At 45.9% G+C, this 20,931-nt stretch overlaps 1 protein-coding gene across 1 annotated transcript; it reads left to right on the top strand.

Annotated features, from left to right (window-relative positions):
* Positions 1-2,918: 2,918 nt before the first annotated feature.
* LOC311226543 (zinc finger protein 516-like) lies at positions 2,919-12,404 on the top strand (the record flags this gene model as incomplete). Its single annotated transcript, XM_084311963.1, has 4 exons — positions 2,919-4,308; positions 6,678-8,033; positions 9,920-9,984; positions 12,296-12,404. 4 exons carry the CDS (start codon positions 2,919-2,921, stop codon positions 12,344-12,346), a joined length of 2,862 nt encoding a protein of 953 aa, XP_084168089.1. The 3' UTR covers positions 12,347-12,404.
* Between the last annotated feature and the right edge of the window lie 8,527 nt (positions 12,405-20,931).

Consider the following 20,931-nt stretch of genomic DNA (forward strand, 5'->3'; position numbering starts at 1 on the left):
ATAGTCTTTAGCCATTTCCCTAGTTAACTCTACTCCTCAACTGACCGGAATCAAGCATGTGTGTGTGTGTGTGTGTGCGTGGGTGGGTGTGTGTGTGTGTGTGTAAAATGAAGTTAGTTGATGGATTATTGATCGTGGATTAGAGTAGCCTGCCCTGCGGCCTCATCCTGGTTCGCCAGGAATGAATACATCTCTTCATGCTTCACTTCCCACACTCAATTTAGGCATAGGGAACCAAGGGGACACTCAAACGCACACACACACACACTCACTCACTCACACACTCGTGCGCTGACACACTCACCCACGCTCTAATACGTAGAGACAGTCATCGCTCATCCAGTAGGGGACAATGGCCACTCCAAAGTCTGCCATGCAAATTGCCTCAATGGGCATCTCTCTCTCTTTCTCTTTCTCTCTCTCTTTCTCTCTCAGATGCAGATTTTCATCCTTACAATCTCAAAGACTAAAACTAAAACATAAACACTTAGTTAATGGAATCTAAGACATTTGCCAGTTTGGTGCAAATCGGACAAAGCGTTTCCATAAGTAGTACACCACTTCCTGTTTACCATATGTCTTTCAGGCTAATGTCTGTGACTGTGCTGAGGCTCCTCCCACCATTGACCTTTCCAGGTCAACTGTAGTAGAATACACACGCTGGGCTCCATGACTTTATTTTTGAGCCTGTCATTTCTAACGCTATGTCCACTAGGGCTGACCTTCGATTATTTATTTATTTTGTTGTGGGACTTGTACAGCACTTTGTTCAACTTTGTCAGTGCTGTAAAGTTTAAACCTTTTTAAATCTTAGACAAACAAAACACTTTGCTTTCATGAAATATTGTAAGCCGTCATTTGAGGCTTTATAAAAGCAGCACAATGAACACAAATCTGTCAGTGCCGAGTCCGACCTCATCTTAAATAACAAACAGCATTGCTTGTTGTAGTTAACAGAGAGGCAGAGTTGATTTTGCACAACAACAACAAAAAAATCTATATATATATTTTTTAATAATCGAATTTTATTTTCATATTCGAATCCCATGCCCATCGAACGAAGCTTCGAAGCTTCGAAGTATTTAAGACAGCCCTAATGTCCACACCTGTGCGTGGCGGCTACCTGGCTGCGGTTCACACGCGTGCTGTTGTTGTGTTCCACACAGACAGCGCTACTGCTGCAGAGCTGCTACTGTCAGCGCTGTCTTCATACACTGAGCTGCCTGTGATAATGGCCATCAATAGTAGAATGTTTCATTTCATTTCATTATAGATTTAATTTATATTTAGTTTAGACAGGAAAAGGTTTGTGAAACAAATATATACATAAATAAATTATGATAATACAATAAAATAATTATAATTATAAAATAAATAAATAAAAATGTAATATATACAGTCAGCAATCCCTCTTCACTTGGTCTGGTGCATATTTGTAATGTACAGTGTATATCTGTCTAGATATTCATGTTTTCACAAAGTAAGAAAGTTGTAAAATCAAAGTTCTGAGCATTTATAACCACCAAGCACGCGCACACAGACCGCTGTCAATTACTTTGAGTAAAGAAAGGATTTCCCACAAAGGTCAAGAGTACAGAAATGTAAAGGTTTATTTCAGTACTGGGACAATAATCGGAATGTTTACACAGATGACAATATTCTTAGTACATTCATTATTAATACAGTGATATATGAGTAAAAACCAGGCATGGACATTCCTCAAGGCACTATCATTGGTTTGAAATAAGTTAAAGCTTTATTAATCCCCTTGCGTACATTCCTTTTCTGCATTTTATCCTTGGCTGATCCTTCCTCACTATTCAGGAGCAGTGGGCCAGCCACATAGTGCAGCCACCGAGGACCAACTCCAGTGGTAATGCCAGTACCTTGGTCATTTATGGCAAAACATCTTAATTTTGCTGAGACAGTGAATCCTAACTTGGTCATACCACGCACACACACACACACACACACACACACACACACACACACACACACACACACACACACACACACACACACACACACACACACACACACACACACACACACACACACACACACACACACACACACACACACACACACACACACACACACACACACACACACACAGTTGTATTATTGTGATGGTTCTCTGTTTCATAGTTTATACATGGCTTTAAATAGATTGGCAATTGTTGCCCATTCTAAAAGCAAGAATTAAAACGATCTAATCTAGTCTACATCTGGAGTCACAGGGGTCGATTTGATATGATGTGACTATTAACAAATCATTGCACTGTCTTTTGGCTGAGAACCGCTTGCGTCTTGCAAAGAAAAAAACACCGCTTAGCGCTCCCCACCGAAACTGGAGAAGACACGCTGGTGCAGCGGGACACGTGCGGGGGGTGCTGCTCACGTGGGCCGCACGGGTATCTAACCTGGGAACACGGGCGCCCAAATGAAGAGCAAGCGCTTCCGCGGCAACACAGTCACTTTGATCTGTCATGTGTAGGAAGTAGGGAAACAAAGGTTGTCTGTGTTTTTAAGGACCACAAGAAATGTGCCTCCGAGGAACATCTTTCATGTGATGTGTGATAGCTCTGGAGTTAATAGTGAGTGACTGTGTGTTTTCTCTCTCTCTTAAAATAATCCTTTGTCTGGTGGTCTTGAACTTCAGTTTGAATACGCTAATACTCTTTTCCTTTTTCAGGTTTTCTCGTCAAAGTGTGCAAAATGACACAAGAAGATCCCCTCAGCAGGAGTCAGGATGGACACTAAAGCAGTGAGCGTTCCCACGTTGCTCTTGGAAATCCAGAGAACTTGATGAGTTTTGGAACTCATACCAGTTGAACTTTTTTATTTTTTTACTCACTTCATTAAGGATTTATTACACACCTGTGCAGTTTGAGCCCCTCAGCACCCCGGGACTAGTAATGGAGGTGGAACAGAATGAGGACGTGTCGCTAAAAGACTCCAAGAATGAAACCGAGGAGGACGAGCCCTGTGGGCACACGTGCGGGGTGTGTGGACGAAGCTTCCCCCTCCTCAGCTCCTTGTCCCAGCACATGAGAAGACACACCCGGGAGAAGCCGTACAAATGCCCGTACTGCGAGCACAAGACGGCTCAGAAGGGCAGTCTGAAGGCCCACATCCGGAGCCACAAGCTAGGCCTGCTCAGCCAAAATGTGGGCGGCAAGGACGGCGACGCGGAGCCAGGGCAGAAAGATAACACTAAGATCCCTGACGGCCCAGCCGAACCCGCTGACGGCACCTCTGATAAGGGCGGCAAAGTCAACGGCAAGATGAAGAAGAAAGGGTCCAAGAAGAAGGCTAAGATCAAAGATGTAGAAACAGTGGAAGAAGTTCCCCCATCACCTAGCGTAGATAACACGCCTGAAAAGGTGGACGAAGGAGCAGAAGCTGGGTCCTTCCCTTGCGTTTCATGCAGCCAGGTTTTCCCCCGAGCCCTGCTCCTGAAAGCCCACATGAAGAAGCACCGGGGCTCCCAGGATCACGGCTGTCGGATCTGCGGACGCCGATTCCGCCAAGCCTGGTTCCTTCAGAGTCACATGCGCATCCACCGGGCTAAAGCCCAGCTGCGGGGTGGCAACACCAACGAGCCTCCTGTCACCATCAACGGGGTTCCTTGGGACCTGGCATCCTTGGCGAACGATGAGTGCCTCTATGAGCTCTGCGCTGGCTGTGGGAACTTCTTCCACGACCGCAAGGCCCTGCGGACACACGAAAGGGTCCACAAACAGAACCACGGCCGAACTCCGACACAGAGCCAGCCACAGCAGGACCTTGGCGACTCTGAGTTGGACATTTCTAAGAAGCAATTTCTGGAAGGCTTGAATCTCAAGTGCGCCGGTGCCGGGGAGCCCCCTGAGGAGGGAAGTCCGGGCAAACGGATACCACAGTTGGACCCAGTTTGTAGTTACCAGGCCTGGCAGCTGGTCACCAGGGGACGACTGGTGGAAGTTACAGAAAAGAGCCATGGATGGGAGGAGAGACTAGCAGACGCTGATGTGGCGTATAACAGGAACAAGGGTGAATATGTCCCTCTGAAGCAAGAGAAGAAAAGGAAGCAGCTCGACACTTCCAGCTCCAACAGTAAGAAGAAGAAGGTCGGCGGAAGCCATGACTCTCCGTCACTGCTGGTCACCAATGGTGGTGGCAGTGGAGCGATCAGTCACCAGAGTGGACGTATCCTGTTGAATGGCCTTGGTCATGCGTTTTACGGGGCCATGCAGAAAAAGACAGTTAAAGACGTTTACCACTCTACCAAACAAAGCAACAGCATCAGGAACCAAACCCAGGAAGGTAATACATGATGCACCACACTAAAATGGGGATGCTACATATTTGAACAATTCTCATTCTGTATGATATTCATGGGCCTCATGACAGTTCAGTCTGCATTAGTGAACTTGAACCACTCTCCCCTAAAGCTAGAGATGAGAGAGAGCACCTTTGAATTTGTGATGTCACCTGCAAGTAAAATCTGGCACTGCTCCATAAACAATGAATGGGGTGCTGACTTTGCGAAGGCATCGAAGGTTGACTTCTCACCCCTAAATGAGGTTCATATTGTATGCTAGAACTGCTACTCTAACAGGTTTGAACTGGAATTTAAAGGGGGATGCCACCCATTTTAAGAATTCACATATGATCATCCTGTTTGTATCCCAGGGCCGTTCAGTAAGTATTTGTGTGAGCTCTTACACCCAAATGATTGTTCTCTGGTTCAGACCTTCTAGTAATGCTAGAATATAAACCTCATTTGGGTGTAAGACCTCACACACACATTTTATGACCTTATAAAGTTAGAGCCTCATTAATTGTTTATGGAGCAGACCCAGATTTTACCCAGTGACATCACACAGTACATGTTCACGAATCAAATACTGACTTAACTGTCCTGGGGCACAGCAAGAACATGTGTGACATTTCAAATTAAGTGGCATTCCACTTGAACCATCATTTGGGTGTGAGAGCTCGCACATTTGATTGGCCCACAATATTCGTTTTTGTTCTGATTGGTCAGTTTGTGTCAGATTTGTTGACATCCTTGTCACTCAGTGTCAGTTAGTGAGCAAACTAGACACTAACTGACCTTTTGGTTTTCCAAACATTTACCAACCAACCAGTCATACAGCTGAAGCTTTGAGCTGAAGGCAAATTGTGGAAAATCACAGATGTAATTCCTTACCTTTGATACTGTAAGGAACAGCTTCTAAGTATTGGTAGTTAGAATCAACATTATATTGTGGAGAAGGGAGACCTCTTGTGTATTTGTGATATAATTACAACTCTCCTCAGTACATATTTCTTGTTCAAACAAATGTTTAATGTGGGACAAATTAGTATTTTCTTTTTCTTTTTCGGGCTTTGAGCATCTGCCACTAACCAGGCCCTTGTAAAGGGTAACGTATCTTTTTGATGTTGCTGACAGCACACAGCTCAGGAGCTTTTTATGAGAGGGTTGCATTTTTCCTCCCCTACCCCCTTGGAATCCTGCAATCCGGTTCACCTTGTGTGAACTCTTGTAACCCATAAGTCTGTGAGAGCCACGCTCAGCACTGAGGGGGAATATTCTGTCTAAAGTTGTGCTCAATAATGGCCTGAAATCTTGCCTTGCTTGACTGGGCACGTGGCCAGTGGGTCGTTAGCGAGGGTTTGATACCTAAGCACCTTTCGTTTATCCGTGCATAGAAAAACTTAGAGAGGATAGTCAACTGCTATTTGTTTCTGTTGTGTAAGTACTGTAGATAAATTGTTAAAGGAACATGCCAGGATTATGGGAAATGCACTTACGGTCTTCTCCAGAGTCAAACTAGAAGATAGATAGATACCAATGTCCTCTGTGCGTTCAGTAGAACGCTATCTGGCTGCAAGATAGCCTAGCACAGCACAAATTAATGGAAGGATCAGCCAATATATCTTAAAACTCTGGGAGAGGTGTTTTTGGCCAACAGCTAGGCTAGCTGATCTGTATCCGCTTCCATTCATTAGTGCTAAGCTAGGCTAGCCTACAGCCGGATAGCTTTCCACTGAACACACAGTGGAAGATTGGTATCTATCTTCTTGTCTGACTCTGGAGAAGACCGTAAGTGCATTTCACATAATGCTGGCGTGTTCCTTTAATTAAGATGGTTACATTGTCTTGACGTGTTACTGTAAAAAGAATACATTGAACTTAAAGGAAAAATCCACCCGGACATACATATTACATATAGAATGCACATGTTATTTATATAATACAGCTTGATTTTTTTATATGACCAAGTCCCTCCTTATGATATCCAGAGAGAAAATACTGAAGCTGTTTCATAGACAGTAAGGACAACTCCTAGAACACTATGACATCACTCATTAGGGTGGATATTCCCCTTAACTCCTATATCCAGTCCACAAGAACACAGTTATCTACAACTACGTGGATTTTGTTGCAACTCTGTATGAAACATGCTGAATGCTTTGCCAAACGGTGGAAAGTGCTTTGACACACTCTGGCTTCAAGCACTAAGGTCAGCACTAAAACCAATAAACCAATCATTGGTCACTAAAACCAATCATTGTCGCTGAAGCCTCTGTTTAATTATTTGGCTGTATGGATATTTTTGGACAGTTTTATTTATGTGTTATTTAAGCTGTTGTTTCAGGTTGTTTCTTTTGCTCTTAATCCACAGATAAAAAAGCATACGTCTGCGACCACTGTGATTTCCACGCTGCCGACGCCTCCTCTCTCAGGTCTCACACGCACAGGCAGCACAAGGACGTGGCGGCCACCTCCGGTAAACAGAGCACGGTTTTGGACGACCTCAGCCAAAGTGGCTCTAAAGCCTCAGGATACATGGACTACCTCAGACTCAGGAGCACCCTGCTCAGTCAGCCATATTGGAGTCCGTACGCATGTCCCCCTGGCCAGGAGCATCTGGCATCCAGCGTTAAGACAGAAAAAACACAGGTTGCTGAGGTAAAAGGTCAGGGATATGCCCCTGTCGATGCTGCCAATCTCCTCAACCTGTCGTCATCCTTGCCTGAACCCGCGGGAGAGGTCACCACGGACGCTCTGGCAACAACAGAGGGCAGCCTGGTCAGCCACCAGTGCCCGTATTGTTCCCACACTACCCACTACCCAGAGGTACTCTGGATCCATCAGCGGGTGTCACACAGGGTGGACGGCGGAAGCTCCATGGCGCCCAAGTGGGCACCTCACGCCGATGGCTTCAAGGGTTCACGGACGGCCGGGGGTCAGTGGAGACGCACAGGGCCTCCGCCTTTCCTCGAGGGCAAAGACTGCCCGTCTCTCCCCGCTCCTAGGACTCAGCGCACACACCCTCCCGGTGTCGCCGCCAATAACAGCAGTAGCAGTAGCGGCAAGAGCGGCAGTAGCAGTAAGCGGTCCGCCCCTAAAACTCACTCAGGTGTCCCTCCGCACAAGCCCAAGCCCGCCAGTCAGTCGAAGGAGCCGCAGTCTGCCGACAGATCGAGCGGGCGGACGGCACTCGTACCGCAGAAGAAGAAGTCCGGAGAGCGAAGCCACGCCTCAGAGGGGGACAGTAAGGGGGACAGTAAGGGCGCCTACGTTCAGGTCACCTCCTCGACCAGCGGTGCGTCTGGCAGGAGTACCCCTGCTTTCCAGTCGACCAGCAGCCCCAAACCGAGGGGCCACAGGGTCGCGGTGGAGGAGAACCTGCTTCCCCAAGAGGGCCTCGGATTCATGTTGGCCCGGAATCACCCCAGGACTATGTCGCACGCGACCCCAGACAGAACCCACCGTCATCCCCACAGCCAGTCGCATGACTCCTCCTCCTCCTCGGGCCCTAAAGGACACGACCTCTGGTCCCCCGTGAATATGTTTGGGGGGCATGGGGGCGGAGGGTATTTACACCCGGCCCTCTTTGCTCAGGGAAAGAGCGAGTCGACGGGAGAGAGGCCCAGGGACATGGACATTATGAGTGTCTTGAAGAACTATAACCCCCACGAGCTCGCAGCTCTTTACCAGCACTGGGGGTTTGTCGATCCGCGGCTTGATCCACAAGGTAAGCAACTGATCAGGCGATTGACTGAATGCAGCTTTGTACTGTAGATATACGTAGACCAGGGATGTGTTGATACTGATACTGGCATTGGATATCTTGCCAATACCGGGCCATATCAGGGTATCAGTACCAGATCATTTACCCTAATTCTGAGATGTAAGAGCTGTACAGGCAGACATTGACCAGTAGATCATGGAGGCAGACATTGACCAGTGCATCACTACTATAGACCATGGAGGCAGACGATGTAGATGAAACAATAGCAATACCTTGTCTTATAGGGACTGCTACCTTATAATTTAATTGAGCTGTAATTAACACAACACAATGATTCAATGTCCCTGATGACTGGTGGCCATATTCAAACTCATTACTCTCAATAACTGTCAAACTAAATGAATGTGTGCAAAACTGTTTAGAGTTTTGGGACATGTGTGAGATTATGTGCAAAATAAATTGGCATTGTTTTTTAGTGAAGTGCCCATTTAATATGGTCATTATTCAATTAGCAAAACCTTTATTCACATGAACACAGAAACAGATTGGTGTCATGGTGGTTCCTCTTATTTTGCCACTCAATACCCAGTCACTTTTTGTGTGGATTCTCTTCTTGCTTGAGTGACCTTATTGATGCTGTTAGCCTTGGTGATGCTGCATGTGTGTAAACTGTGTAAACAGAATCTGTGGAAGACTTCAGTGTAACACTGAAGCAGTATAGGTAGGGCGTAGGACTGTCTTAAATACTTCGAAGCTTCAAAGCTTCGTTCGATGGGCATGGGATTCAAATATGAAAATACAATTCGAATATAAAAAAAAAATGTATTGCATTTTTTATTTTTTTTTGTGCAAAATCAACTCTGCCTCTCTTTGTTAATTACAACAAGCAATGCTTTGCCACAAACGCAGGAGATACTGGTATCGAGCCCAGCTCTCTGCGTTGCTTCCGGCTTGGCCGGCCGTCGTACTAACACAATTGGCAGTGTTAGAGGGTGGGAAAGCCGGTGGGTGGGTCCTGGTCGTTGTAAACAGCGACTCCTACAGTTCGGTCGGGGCGCCTGCTCAGCGAGGAAAGGATCTAAGGGGGGTAGTGTGATCCTTCCACACGTTACACCCTCTCAGTGAGAGTCCGCGCTGCCAGGTGAAAAGAAGCGGTTGATTGGCTACACATGTGTCGGAGGAAGCATGTGATAGCCTCCACTCACCCAGACCGACTGTGGGGGGTAGGTGCGCAGCGACCAGGAAGGGGATTTGGAATTGGCATAATGACATTGGGATAAAAAAAACAAAAAAAACAAGCAATGCTGTTTGTTATTTAAGATGAGGTCGGACTCGGCACTGACAGATTTGTGTTCATTGTGCTGCTTTTATAAAGCCTCAAATGACGGCTTACAATATTTCATGAAAGCAAAGTGTTTCGTTTGTCTAAGATTTAAAAGGGTTTAAACTTTACAGCACTGACAAAGTTGAACAAAGTCCTGTACAAGTCCTACATCATAAAAAAAGAAGAACAAAAAAGAATGTATTTATAATAAAAAAATCTCGGCCCCGAAGCTTCGAATTCCAAAATAATATTCGAAGGTCAAACCCTAGTAGGGCGGAATAGATAATAAAACAAATAATAACATCTTATGAAGAAATTACTATGTAAAACAAGAGGAAACACAGGTCCAATTAGAGGAATTCTTATATACATTATTATATACATGTAGTAGAGGAATTAGCCCACATAACCAAGTAGACGGTGAAAGAATATAAATTGTATTATTGTACAGAAATATGCATGTGTGGTACTACTGTACAAAGAAAATCAATTGTATAAATGTTTAGAAATATGTGGAGTATATATAAAAGCAACAGATCTTTAATACGACATCCCATGCTTACAGCATTGTTGCAGTTCAATGGGCATTTTGGAAGTGAAGTCCACTCCTCCTCTGAAGCCTCCAAACAAGTAGGTTTTCTTATAGTAAGAAATGATGACTGCATTCATACAAGATGTCCAACTCCTCTACCCCCCTAGTGTCTCTCCCTCTTGTGTCTCTACCCAGGTCCTCTAGGGGTCCTTGTGCTTCCCTCATGTGTCGTCCAAACTCTGTGTCACCTGCTGTCTGCAGTCAGTCATCACCCCCTTTTGTATTCATGTCTGTTCCCCCAGTTAGTCAGTGCTTGTCCATCAGTCTGTGTTTACTGTTCTGCCGAACGTTACTAGCCGTTACCAGTGTAGCCAGTTAGGCTGTTTCCGTCTGTTACCTGCATCCTGCCTGTCAGTCTACATTAAATATCCTGTTTTTGGGTTATGCGCCGTCATCTGAATCCTGCCCGTTGTCTGCTATGGGTCCACATTCCTGCCTGGTACATTACAGTGTGTGTGTGTGTGTTTGTCTCTGTGTGTGTGTGTGTGTGTATGTACATACTATGGCTGTCAACTTCCAGAGCCTGCCCTAAGAGTAGCTGACAGGGACAAGGCAAACAAACAAACAAACAAACAAACAAACCAAAAGAAAAAAATAAACCCAATGGCATTGATGTCCCTCAGGGTTGAAATCATCTAGTATCTCCATATGGCGCGTCATCGCCCTGTCAGTCTGCTCCCTGATGCTACTAACCTACAACTGTTCCTCACTCCTCTTCACCCGCCACACTGCGTTTATAGAATAGAAATACTTTATTTATCCCCAAGGAAATTCAGCACTACAGATCGCTCACAGTAAACAGTAAACATTTAGGTAGTCAGAAACCAAAGTCATGAATAAGAATAAAATTAAGAATAAAGAATAAATGTTATGTTATGTATATACATTATAAAATATACAGCCAAAAATTGCTTTCTCAAATGAATTCCATTTAGATTAGGACCGTTCTTCTCGTATATTAATGCCTGAGATGGTTTATTCAGATATTTCCTAGTTATGCTGCACTTAGCTCCCCTTACAGAAACATACATACATAAACATAGGGGTGGGAATCACCAGTGGCGCCACGATACGACATTATCAGCGTAACATTAACTCATTGACTGCCACACTGTTTTCTCTTTTTTACTCCCTGGCGCCAGCGTTATTGACCATTTTCACAATGTTTGCGGACCCATCGTATATTCTATATTATAGCTATGGAGACAATAATATGGCTCATTTGACAGGCACTATTTATAGTCCAACACTGACAAACCAGTTAATGTCTACATACTTTCGCTTGTGCGCTATTCCACGCTAAACATCACCCTGTTTCAAAATAGTCTAGTTTTCTAGATTGCGAGATATGACGTGTTATATGCATATGCACAAATCGTTCGGGTTGCTCGCCTGAAACCTATGTTATTTCCAAATCAAAGGTATATACTTAGATGTGTCTTCACAAAGTCATCAGAGGGGGGGGGGGTCGTTTTACGAAGCTGTGATCGTTACCAAAAGCATGTTTTAGGTTTGGTAAAATACGACGCTGTGATCAATACAAAAGCATGTTGTAGGTTAGGTAAAATAGACCTAAAATAGACTTACCTTTGTAAGAAGGTACTCCAAAATGAATAATCCCAGTATTTCCATCGCGATTGTCATTACCGGTGTGCATTGGGCCTGGCTAGAATACGGAAAACAATAGGTTTCAGGCGAGCAAATCCGCGACAGATGGCTGTGTACTGCTTCACTTTGAGGGGGAGGGGATTCCTGCAGCCAGAGGCACAGAGGCACCGAGAGACACCTTAGAGACCCAGTTCAAAAGATAGGCGATACTGCCACCTGTCGGGATTCGATCGTCATTGCAATTTTAATGTAGGCAGCGGTGCCAGGGAGACACAGGCAGGTCCGTGCGAGTGTTTAGAATGGGGGGAAATCGAAAAAAAGAAAAAAGGATCAAAACCTGAGAAATCTCGGGTTTGGCGCTCAACGGTTGGATTCGAAACACGAGAAATCTCGGGTTTGGCGCAGAAAGAGTTAACAACCTGCTGCCTGAGCATTTGACATTTAAGACTGTTTTCATTGACTCACTGTTTAAACAATTCTAGTAATTTAAAATTAATTATACTACAAATTTATATTTGTGTACTTATTTTCAATCACATTTTGTGATTATAATCATACTATTGCTGTTTGATAATGATGTATGAGCTGATTGATGTGATGCATAATGTAGATAGAGCCTATGTTAGGATGTTATCATTGACGGGCGTATGGAAGAAAAAAGATCCAAACAAGCTGAAACTAAACCAAAACAAATCCTATAATAAAATGATCTGACGTGTCCTTCCTCCTCGTCTCCTCCAGGTGAGCGCTCGGCCCTCGTCCTCCTCAGGCTCTCTCCATAAAGGAACGTGAGAGGATATGTTTCCCGCTCGCTTCCCAATTGCACTATTACCGCCGAAACAAGGAGGGCCTGAAGTTCTTGAATGGAGCCATAACTCCTCCAGGACAGAGACACTCCATAACGCACACATTTTATGCAAAGCAACGAGCTGGACTTGTTTTTACAATTTTGACAAATCCAGTGTAAGGACTTTTGACGATGGGAGTTATGGTCGTTTTTCATGAAACAGTGTTTATTGCTTGTTAAGACTGGAGGTGCTCAGCCTATACCGCGGCACACATTGAGCTATTTGTTTTAATGGATACAGGCGGCGTTGTTTGTCCTCGGTCAGACAGTAGGAAGGATGATAGGAAGTTTAGGGGTGGGGTGGTGGGGTGATGTTTAGCGAGGACATATTACTACAGATTGTTTTGTACATACAGTACCATGAGCCAAAAGCTTGGCAGACATATGCTGGGTTCTGGGCTGATCACAGGCTCTAGCTTTACAAATCCCCCGTATGTTTAAAGGACCATACCAGTATAATTATAACGTCTTGCCATCACCAGAGATTGTTCCTGTCTTTGACACATTTTGTATGCATGGGTGTTTAAAGTGTATGTTTTGGTAGATCTCAGCCTACCTTTCACTCTGCCACTGATGTTGAGAAGGGTTGGAAATATGATCCATGAAACTTGACCTTGAGTTGCTAGGCATAGGGCATTACTCTTGTGAAAATCACTGCACCTTTACGTTCCCTAATGTTACTGTGTGTATTACTCTGCTAGAAACTATACAAATGTGCGCAGTAACAGTTAATAACAAGCGCACCCACCTGAATGTGGCGGTTTGACGTGCAGAGCTTCTAGTAGAGGAGCAGCAACTTCTAAACTACTTTCAAGTCTCGTGGAGTATTTTCCACCACCATCAATGGCAGTTTATAAGGTAAGCTGAGATCAGCTAAGACACACACCGTATACACCTACGACGAACACAACATGTGTTAAAGACGGGGGCGATCACCAGTAATGACGAGAAGTCAAAATTATACTGGAATGGTCCTTTTTTAATGATGAAAAACCAAATCAAACTAACCAGGTTGCCACTGAGAACATTCAAGAGCTCACATTCACTCTTTTTCCCACTCATTTACAGTATAGCCTACCAGCCTACCGGAGGTAGGTGTTCAGTGTTTCTCCCTCACCTCATGGCTCATGTTGCCGTGAAATGTATTCTTGGCCTATAGGGTGAGGGTGATCGTCGTAACTGATCCAGAATCTGTGATTGAATGCACAGAATTATACTTTCCGATTGGCCGTCACACCTTGGTTATATGATTTAATTTATAATCTAAAGATATATAATAATTTGGCCAACAACCAGCCCATAAAGCAGGGACAGCAGCCCATTGATTAATTTCCTATACTGACACTGGGCTGGCCCAATCACATCTCTTACTAGGCCCCACCCCTCCCCCTCTGTCCTCTCGTGTCAGACACCGTGGCTCGGAGCCAAAAATCTGTGGATGGATGAGCGCGTCAAAATGGATAAAAAAAAGCACAAGGGGGAAGGGGGTGCAGAGAGGTTGCGGGTCCAAAAATATTTAAATTCTAGAGGCTGTTGCGGCCAAATGTGCAAAAATGACACATGTTTGCTGCAGGGGCTGTGGTAGCTTCAACATCTACAGGACCCAACATTGTGCAGCAACAGGTGGAACTTGAAGGAGGCGAGGCCACTGCCAGGGCAGAGGAGCGGGCGTGTGACAGGGAAGCTAAGGAGGGACGGGGCAGAGGGACAGAGTGAGCATGCCGGGGCGGAGTGAGCAGGAGGAGAGTGTAGTTGAAGCATGGAGTACTGTACCTTCACGGTAGTGGGTCATGTCACGATGATGATGATGATGATGATTCATTAAATGAATGTTGATGATAGTAAGATATCAATACTATCATAAGACCATCACCTACTGCTCAGTCAGTCCCTAATTCCCTAATGCAGTCGCAACTCAGGTTGACTATTCTAACGTTAACTAGCTAACGTTATTCTGTCAGCATCTCGTTGGCTACGCCCACGTTGCTGTGAGTGACCTAGGTCCATATCGTATCATCATAGCTAATTATTACTACAATGAGGCTAAGGTTTCCCTTGATAAAGATGTGGGAAAAGGCTGTGGCTCTACTGTGCTAAAAGGTATGCCTGCTTATGTATTTGCCTAATTTCCAACAACAGGCAACAAAGTTGTCCTATGTTTATTTTTACTTACTTCATGGTCACCTCTGATCTCCAGGGTGTCAGTGGAGAGTGAGAGAGTACACTGGTACACGAGAGTGAGAGAGTCCACATGTCCACAGCACTTCCTACTCAGCCTTGTAGCTGTTGGGGGGGGGGGGGGGATAGTACAGTAGTACACATGTCTAAGGGAAGCACAGGGATGGTGCACTGGTGGGTGGTGTCTGACTCACTGTGTTGTGGTCGGCCCATCTTTTATCCCAGTCCAGCCCTGTGAAGGTTACAGGTTCATTCCCCAGAACAGCCATATGAGTCCATCCCTGTTGAAGTGTCCTTGAGAAAGGCACTGAACCCTTACCTTCTCCAGAGGTGCTGTAAATAGCCGACCCTGCGCTCTGACCACTCTGGTGAAATCCATAGGCCGACATGTATCATAGGTCTTGGAAGAATATGCAAAGAAATACATTCTTATTTGTAACATTAATATAACATAGCGATTTAGTGCTCTGACATTCCTAATGTTTTTAAGATTTCTCAAGATGCAAGGCACTAAAAACAAACATGCTTGAGATGATCAACCAGCTCCATTTAGTCTGCAGCCAGATTTGGGCTCTTAAAACATAATTCACACCTTCAGTCCAGTTCAGTGGTGCCAAATCTGGTAAAACACGCCGACCATGAATACTAGATGGGATTGGCAATATGGGCCTCTGTAACGGAGGTCACGAGGGACAGTAAGTGAAGTGGCTGTGGACATTAAGCGGTACTGCAAGTAAACTCACTCCCCAGAGGCATCCAGACTCAATAGCATTGCAAGAAGTGAATTCACCTCTTGGTACAGTGGTCTGTGATGTCGCCCCCGGTGCGGGAGACCGGGGTTCAACTCCCACTCAGGGCAATCCCTTAACAGGGGTCGAATCGAAACAAACACAACGCAGTAAGATCACACCGGCTACACCTCTAGTGTGTCCACAGGTTTAAGGCGGTCAAACACTACATTCTTTCTCCAACGAAATTAACACAAAGCTGCTGTCCTTCTACCAGACCTTTCAAAATCACAGTACATTGGAATGCTGCGGAGGACAATTTAGATGCAAGATCTGGTAACAGTTTATGGGCTTATCATTTTCATTGGGATTAGACTTGGCCAAAATGTAGATTTTACACACAGTTAACCTCAATTCAGGACCAGCATTCTAATCGTGTTTAATGATGAAATACAATGGCCATTCATTCCACACAAGTTTATATATATATATATATATATAACAAAAGTATTTACAAATACCTGCTGATGTGGCCCTATCATTTCTGCCAGCACATCCACAAATTGCAATTTTTCAAATGATTGTAAACAAGGAGTTGGGGATTTTTTTTATCTTTAAATTGAGTTCCTTTTTATGTGTTTTATGTTTTCTATGTTCATATGTTTTAGTTCTTCTGATTTTATGTACTCTTCCCTTTAAGTAGAAATGGCCTATGCAGCTCAACTTGTCATAATAGCTGCAGGTACGATACAGTTATAACAACAATAATAATAAGCCATCTACTTATTGACACATGGGACTTCTTAAAAAAATGCATTATTTATTACATTGTGTATACAAGTATTGAATTTAATTTGTTTGTGTGGGGAAGAAAACGTTTTTCTTTTTGTATTGTAAAACATAGATTTATTTAATGGTGTTTCTTTTTTTCCCAGAAGGAGTGGGACCTCAACACTCTTGAGTACTTGATATCTATAGAAAGACGATGTAGACAAAAATGTAGATAAAAATGAGATGTTGGAAGACTGGATGAGTGTGATTGTTATGCGAGTTTGAAAATACAGCAGAAATTCCATCTCTTTCTCTCTCTGCTAATGTTTTTGTAATTGTGTGAATATATTTCTTAGTAATAAACATGTTGCCATCTGAATTGTTATTTTCACTAACAATTATCTCTGACTGTAGGACAATACAAATAAATCTTGGGATTAAATGTTGTGGTACCGTTGTCCTTATCAACCCTCCCAGATTCCGCATCTCATCTATTTGGCAGATCCCACCAGCCCACCAACATTTACAGATGATCCAAATAAAACCTTTAAACCGCTTCACAATGTTTTTTCTCTTTAAAATGGAAATTCCACCACAAATATTAAACTAATTGACCCGATTGAGGTGTAACTGATTACTTCTCTCTATGTGGCTGATCTCCAAAGTGATCTCTGCTCAGAAACAGCGGCAGGGGAAGTTACTCTTTGTAGAGCTACACGTCACAATGCCGCTGAGCTCTGCCCTCACTCAGTTTGAACTGGAACTACTGTACAATGGCCAGGTAATGTGAATGTCCCGATACCTCTATTGCCTGTCGATCATCTTCCCACTCGCGAGGTAACAGAGTAACCACAAGTAAATACTCTGCCCCTCCACTCCTCATATGTGTGTGTTTGGTCAGAGTAGAAACCTTTGACGTTGGAGACTCCCACCCCTTCTCAGCTCATCTTGCGGTTTTACATGTGCATGTGTAGTAGTTTAGGACTATATTTCTAGCCTGATGACATGCCAAGAGCTGGCTGTGAGCTCTACAAATTTAATCCTTTCACTACCACACTACCAAAGGGTTATAGGTCGTGTAGCTCCGCTCTGCGTCTACTGGAATACATCCCTGTATCAGTACTAGCACTGGATAAATCTCCACATGCACCTTTACACACCTATCCGCCTGGCCACACCCCCATCCGCTCCTCTACATAAGCAGGGGTGTGGCCATACTAACAGCTCCTTCTTTGTTTTCACCACGGCGAGTGTCTGTATACACCACTTTGAGTTAGTGAAATATTGAAGAGGAACTGCGTTGACATTATTTCTTGTTTTTTCTCTTGCTCACAATTTTTTGAGAAAAGGCTAAGCTATAATGTCTTCATCGGAGGGTTCGAGCGATCACAACGTCACCCTTCACCAGCGGTTCTCCATTGCCGGCGTGCGTCGTAGGGCTGCGCTGACTCCACGGTCGTGGCAGTCAGACGCACCCGAGCGGCGTCCGGTGGAGAGTTTGCCTCTCCGAGGAGCTGTTGAACCAAGGCCGTCTCCTGTGAGATGGCCTAGTTTCAGCTCTGGTTCCCCCTCCGGTGGGCGGTCGGCCGATAGGTCGATGGCTCCTCTGGTAGCGGAGGATCTGAGACGCAAGCTCTTCGCCTCTGCTCGCTCCCGTCGTAAGATGGTGAGCTGCAGGGGCGAACGGCCTGGCTTTGGGGAGCTGCTGGAGCCAGACGAGGGTGCTCCTGCTCGGTCTCCTTGTCCAATGGATACGGAGGATTTCATGGAGGGAGCGGAAGCGCTCTTGTTTGACGCCCCGGTGGAGACTTATCACTCTCCCCCTCAGGGTGTGGCAGGGTGTGATATGTCTCCTTGGGGTTCCTCGTCGTCCGGTGTTGGGTTAAAACCTCCAACTCGTAGACGGGATGCCCTGCTATCAACCTCGTCGGATGGTGGCGCCACACAGAGTGACCGCCTCCCGTACGCGAGGGACGTGGGCTGCGCGGAGGGAGGTACGCATGGGGAATTACGTGCCTTGTTCCCGGAGCTCATGGCGGCCACCGCAGCCGCTAATGGCGTGGCGTTGCCGCAGCCACTGCCTGCACCTGTCCCTGATGACTTGATAGGTCATCTCTGGCAACGTCGTCCTGTGAGGGAGACTGACGTTGTCTGCCCATTTTTCCCCTCAATGGAGGCTTACGTGCGTCAGGGACAGGTAATCTCCCACATCGCTGGCCTTACCCCCGCCTACGTGCCAGTCACGCGGGTGGCGGGTTTGGTCCAGGGATTGAAGGAAGGGGTGCCTCGGCTTGATAGCCCGATGGCGTCTATCCTTTGTCCCGAGGTGGTGTGGGAGCCGTTGCGGAAGCCGGTTCCCCAAGGGAAATCAGTTAGGCAGTTGGCCAACTGGAGTGACCAGTCATTCATCGCCGCGACGCAGGGCCTGGCCGCAACGTCAAACATCGCGCAGCTGGCACGCTTCATGTCGGAGATGATGGCGGGCGGGTCAGTGTTGGACAAGCACCATCAAGTCCTACACGCCCAGGCGGCTGGAGCCATCCTGCACCTGATACAGCTGCAGGGAATCGCCGCCGGGAAGATCCGCGCCCTGGCCACTCTGTCCCAGCGCCACCTTTGGCTGGAGCAAGCGAGGGTGCCGGAGCAGAAGAGGCTTCCCCTGCTCATGGCCCTCCTCTCCGAAGCTGGGCTGTTCGGGTCGGCCATGCAGCAAATGACAGCTGCATGCAGGGACATGGAGGAGGAGCGCGCTGTGCTCCAGCCCCGTTTTCCCCCACCCGACGCTGCCGGTGCTGTTCGACAGAGGCCACGTCGTCGGGGATCCGCGACAGTCGCCACCACCGCTGCCGCTGCTGGGCCTTCGGCCAAGAGCGAAGAGGGTGCCTCGTCCGCCGCAGCCAGCCGACCCACGCCCGGAGGTGACGGTAGGGATCGTCGTGTCCAGGCACCCCAGAACGTCCCTCCGGGCCCGCTCCCCGTGGGGGCAAGCACAGCGCTGCTTGCAGCAGGCGCCGCTAAGTGACTTTCCCCCTGTTACCCCTGTTCCCTTCCCCACCCCAACCATATGATTTTTGCTTAAATAAAGGGTCCCTCCTGAGCGAGGGACTATTTTTTGTTACAAACTGTGTGTTTATTCATTGAGAAAATATGTTGGGGATACGATGTGTGAACTCTCGCCTAGTTGGGGTTGTTAAGAGAGCAGGACTTTTAGTCCTTCTGGTCGCTACATATATATGTGCTTAGCAAGTCCTGTAGCTAGCACTCGGTCGAAAGGCTTTTCTTTCCTCATCCTGAAGAAATATATTTCTTCTTATAGTGGTAAATCTTTACCGTTGTCTGAGGGGGTTGTGTGTGTTCTGTTACATTGGTAAACGATGGCATTGAGTCCACAGCTTGGAGTGTTAGCCTACAAGAAGTGCTTGTGTGTATAGCTTGTACCGATATGTATGCTCTGTATATATGTATCTTGAGCCTTTGGTTACGTGGCTCAATGTTACATACACTTTTAAATGTATTGCTCATGTGGGAAGTCTCTCTGGGGGTTCCCCGTCCCCTCTTTTATGGAGCAGGTTGACGGGGTGTTGTTTTCCCTCAGCCATGTAAAAAAACGGCTTCTTGTCGTTCTCCCAGGCGGCTTGGAGGAACGGTATCTGGGTTCTTGTTAGAATTTCCATTGATATGTTTTGGGACGTGTATGTAGTGCTGGCCCTGGGTGCTTCTGATAGGAACCATACATGGGCTTGCGCACCTTGGTTGCTCATCATTGAAACAGCGTTTTTATGGGGCAACTGGGATGGAGTTTGTCTCTTCCGAGCGCCAGTGTACTAGGCTTGTCTCGACGAATTCTCGTTCATCTCTGGTGGATGTTAACAGAATAGATCGAAGCATTGGTAGAGGGGTCTCATGCAGGGAACAAAATAACCACCCGCCAAGCGCCAATGGCCTGTAGATTTAAGGTTTGGCGACTAAAAATAATAGGTCTGCCCGCCATCTGGCGTGTAGTTCATATCGATACTCTTATTTTGAAAATCCTGTGCGGGTTTCATTTCCGCCCCAAGCGCAGCTCCAGTCATAATATCTGGGCTCCGGCAGCTAGCAACGTTCAGGTTCATATGATACTCTTATTTTGAAAAACCTGTAGCAACTCCGCGAGTCATATGATATCCGCCCAGTCCGTGTTTCTGAAAGCAGAGTGCTTCTGAAAGCAGAGCAGCGTTAACACAGCAGTGCGCCTACAGACTCGAAAGAAGTCTGTGGTGTTTTTTTTCTTCTCACAACGGGTCAAATGCATCTACATGCTTTGCACCGTTGCCATTCCTTTATGCCCACATCGCCCGAAATTAATGTTTATGTACCATTACAATCACTACAACGTTAGCGTAAGCTAACAAGCTAATCCTGATCAGAGGCAGAGGCGCAGAGCCATAGAGAACAGCAGACACTGTGGACAGGGGAAAGGGAAATGGGGGGGCACTCTCCCCTTCCCTGTGTGTGTGTGTTTGGAAAGACGACGAAGTCACTAGTCAGGACTCAGGACAGGAGTATATTATAGTAAACTGAGGATTACTGAGGATGGACAGATAATGTTGATATTCAAATATAAAAAAGTTTCGAGAGGAGTGGAAGTTTGAAGACAGACTACAATATGATGTGGGGGTGGTGAGTTGAAACAGTGCGTGTGTGTGTCCCGACCCCACTTCTATGTTTCAATAAATTATTTGCATTTAAAACTATTAACGCTGACTCATTCCTTCAGTCCACTAAAAATTATGCTAATATTCCTTATGTTGTTTATGATATTAATTGAAAATAGCATATGAGAGTATTATATAGTAATAATAACACATGGCGAT

Source organism: Notolepis coatsorum (genome assembly GCF_963971535.1).
Source record: "Notolepis coatsorum genome assembly, chromosome: 4".
Taxonomy (NCBI): domain Eukaryota; kingdom Metazoa; phylum Chordata; class Actinopteri; order Aulopiformes; family Paralepididae; genus Notolepis; species Notolepis coatsorum.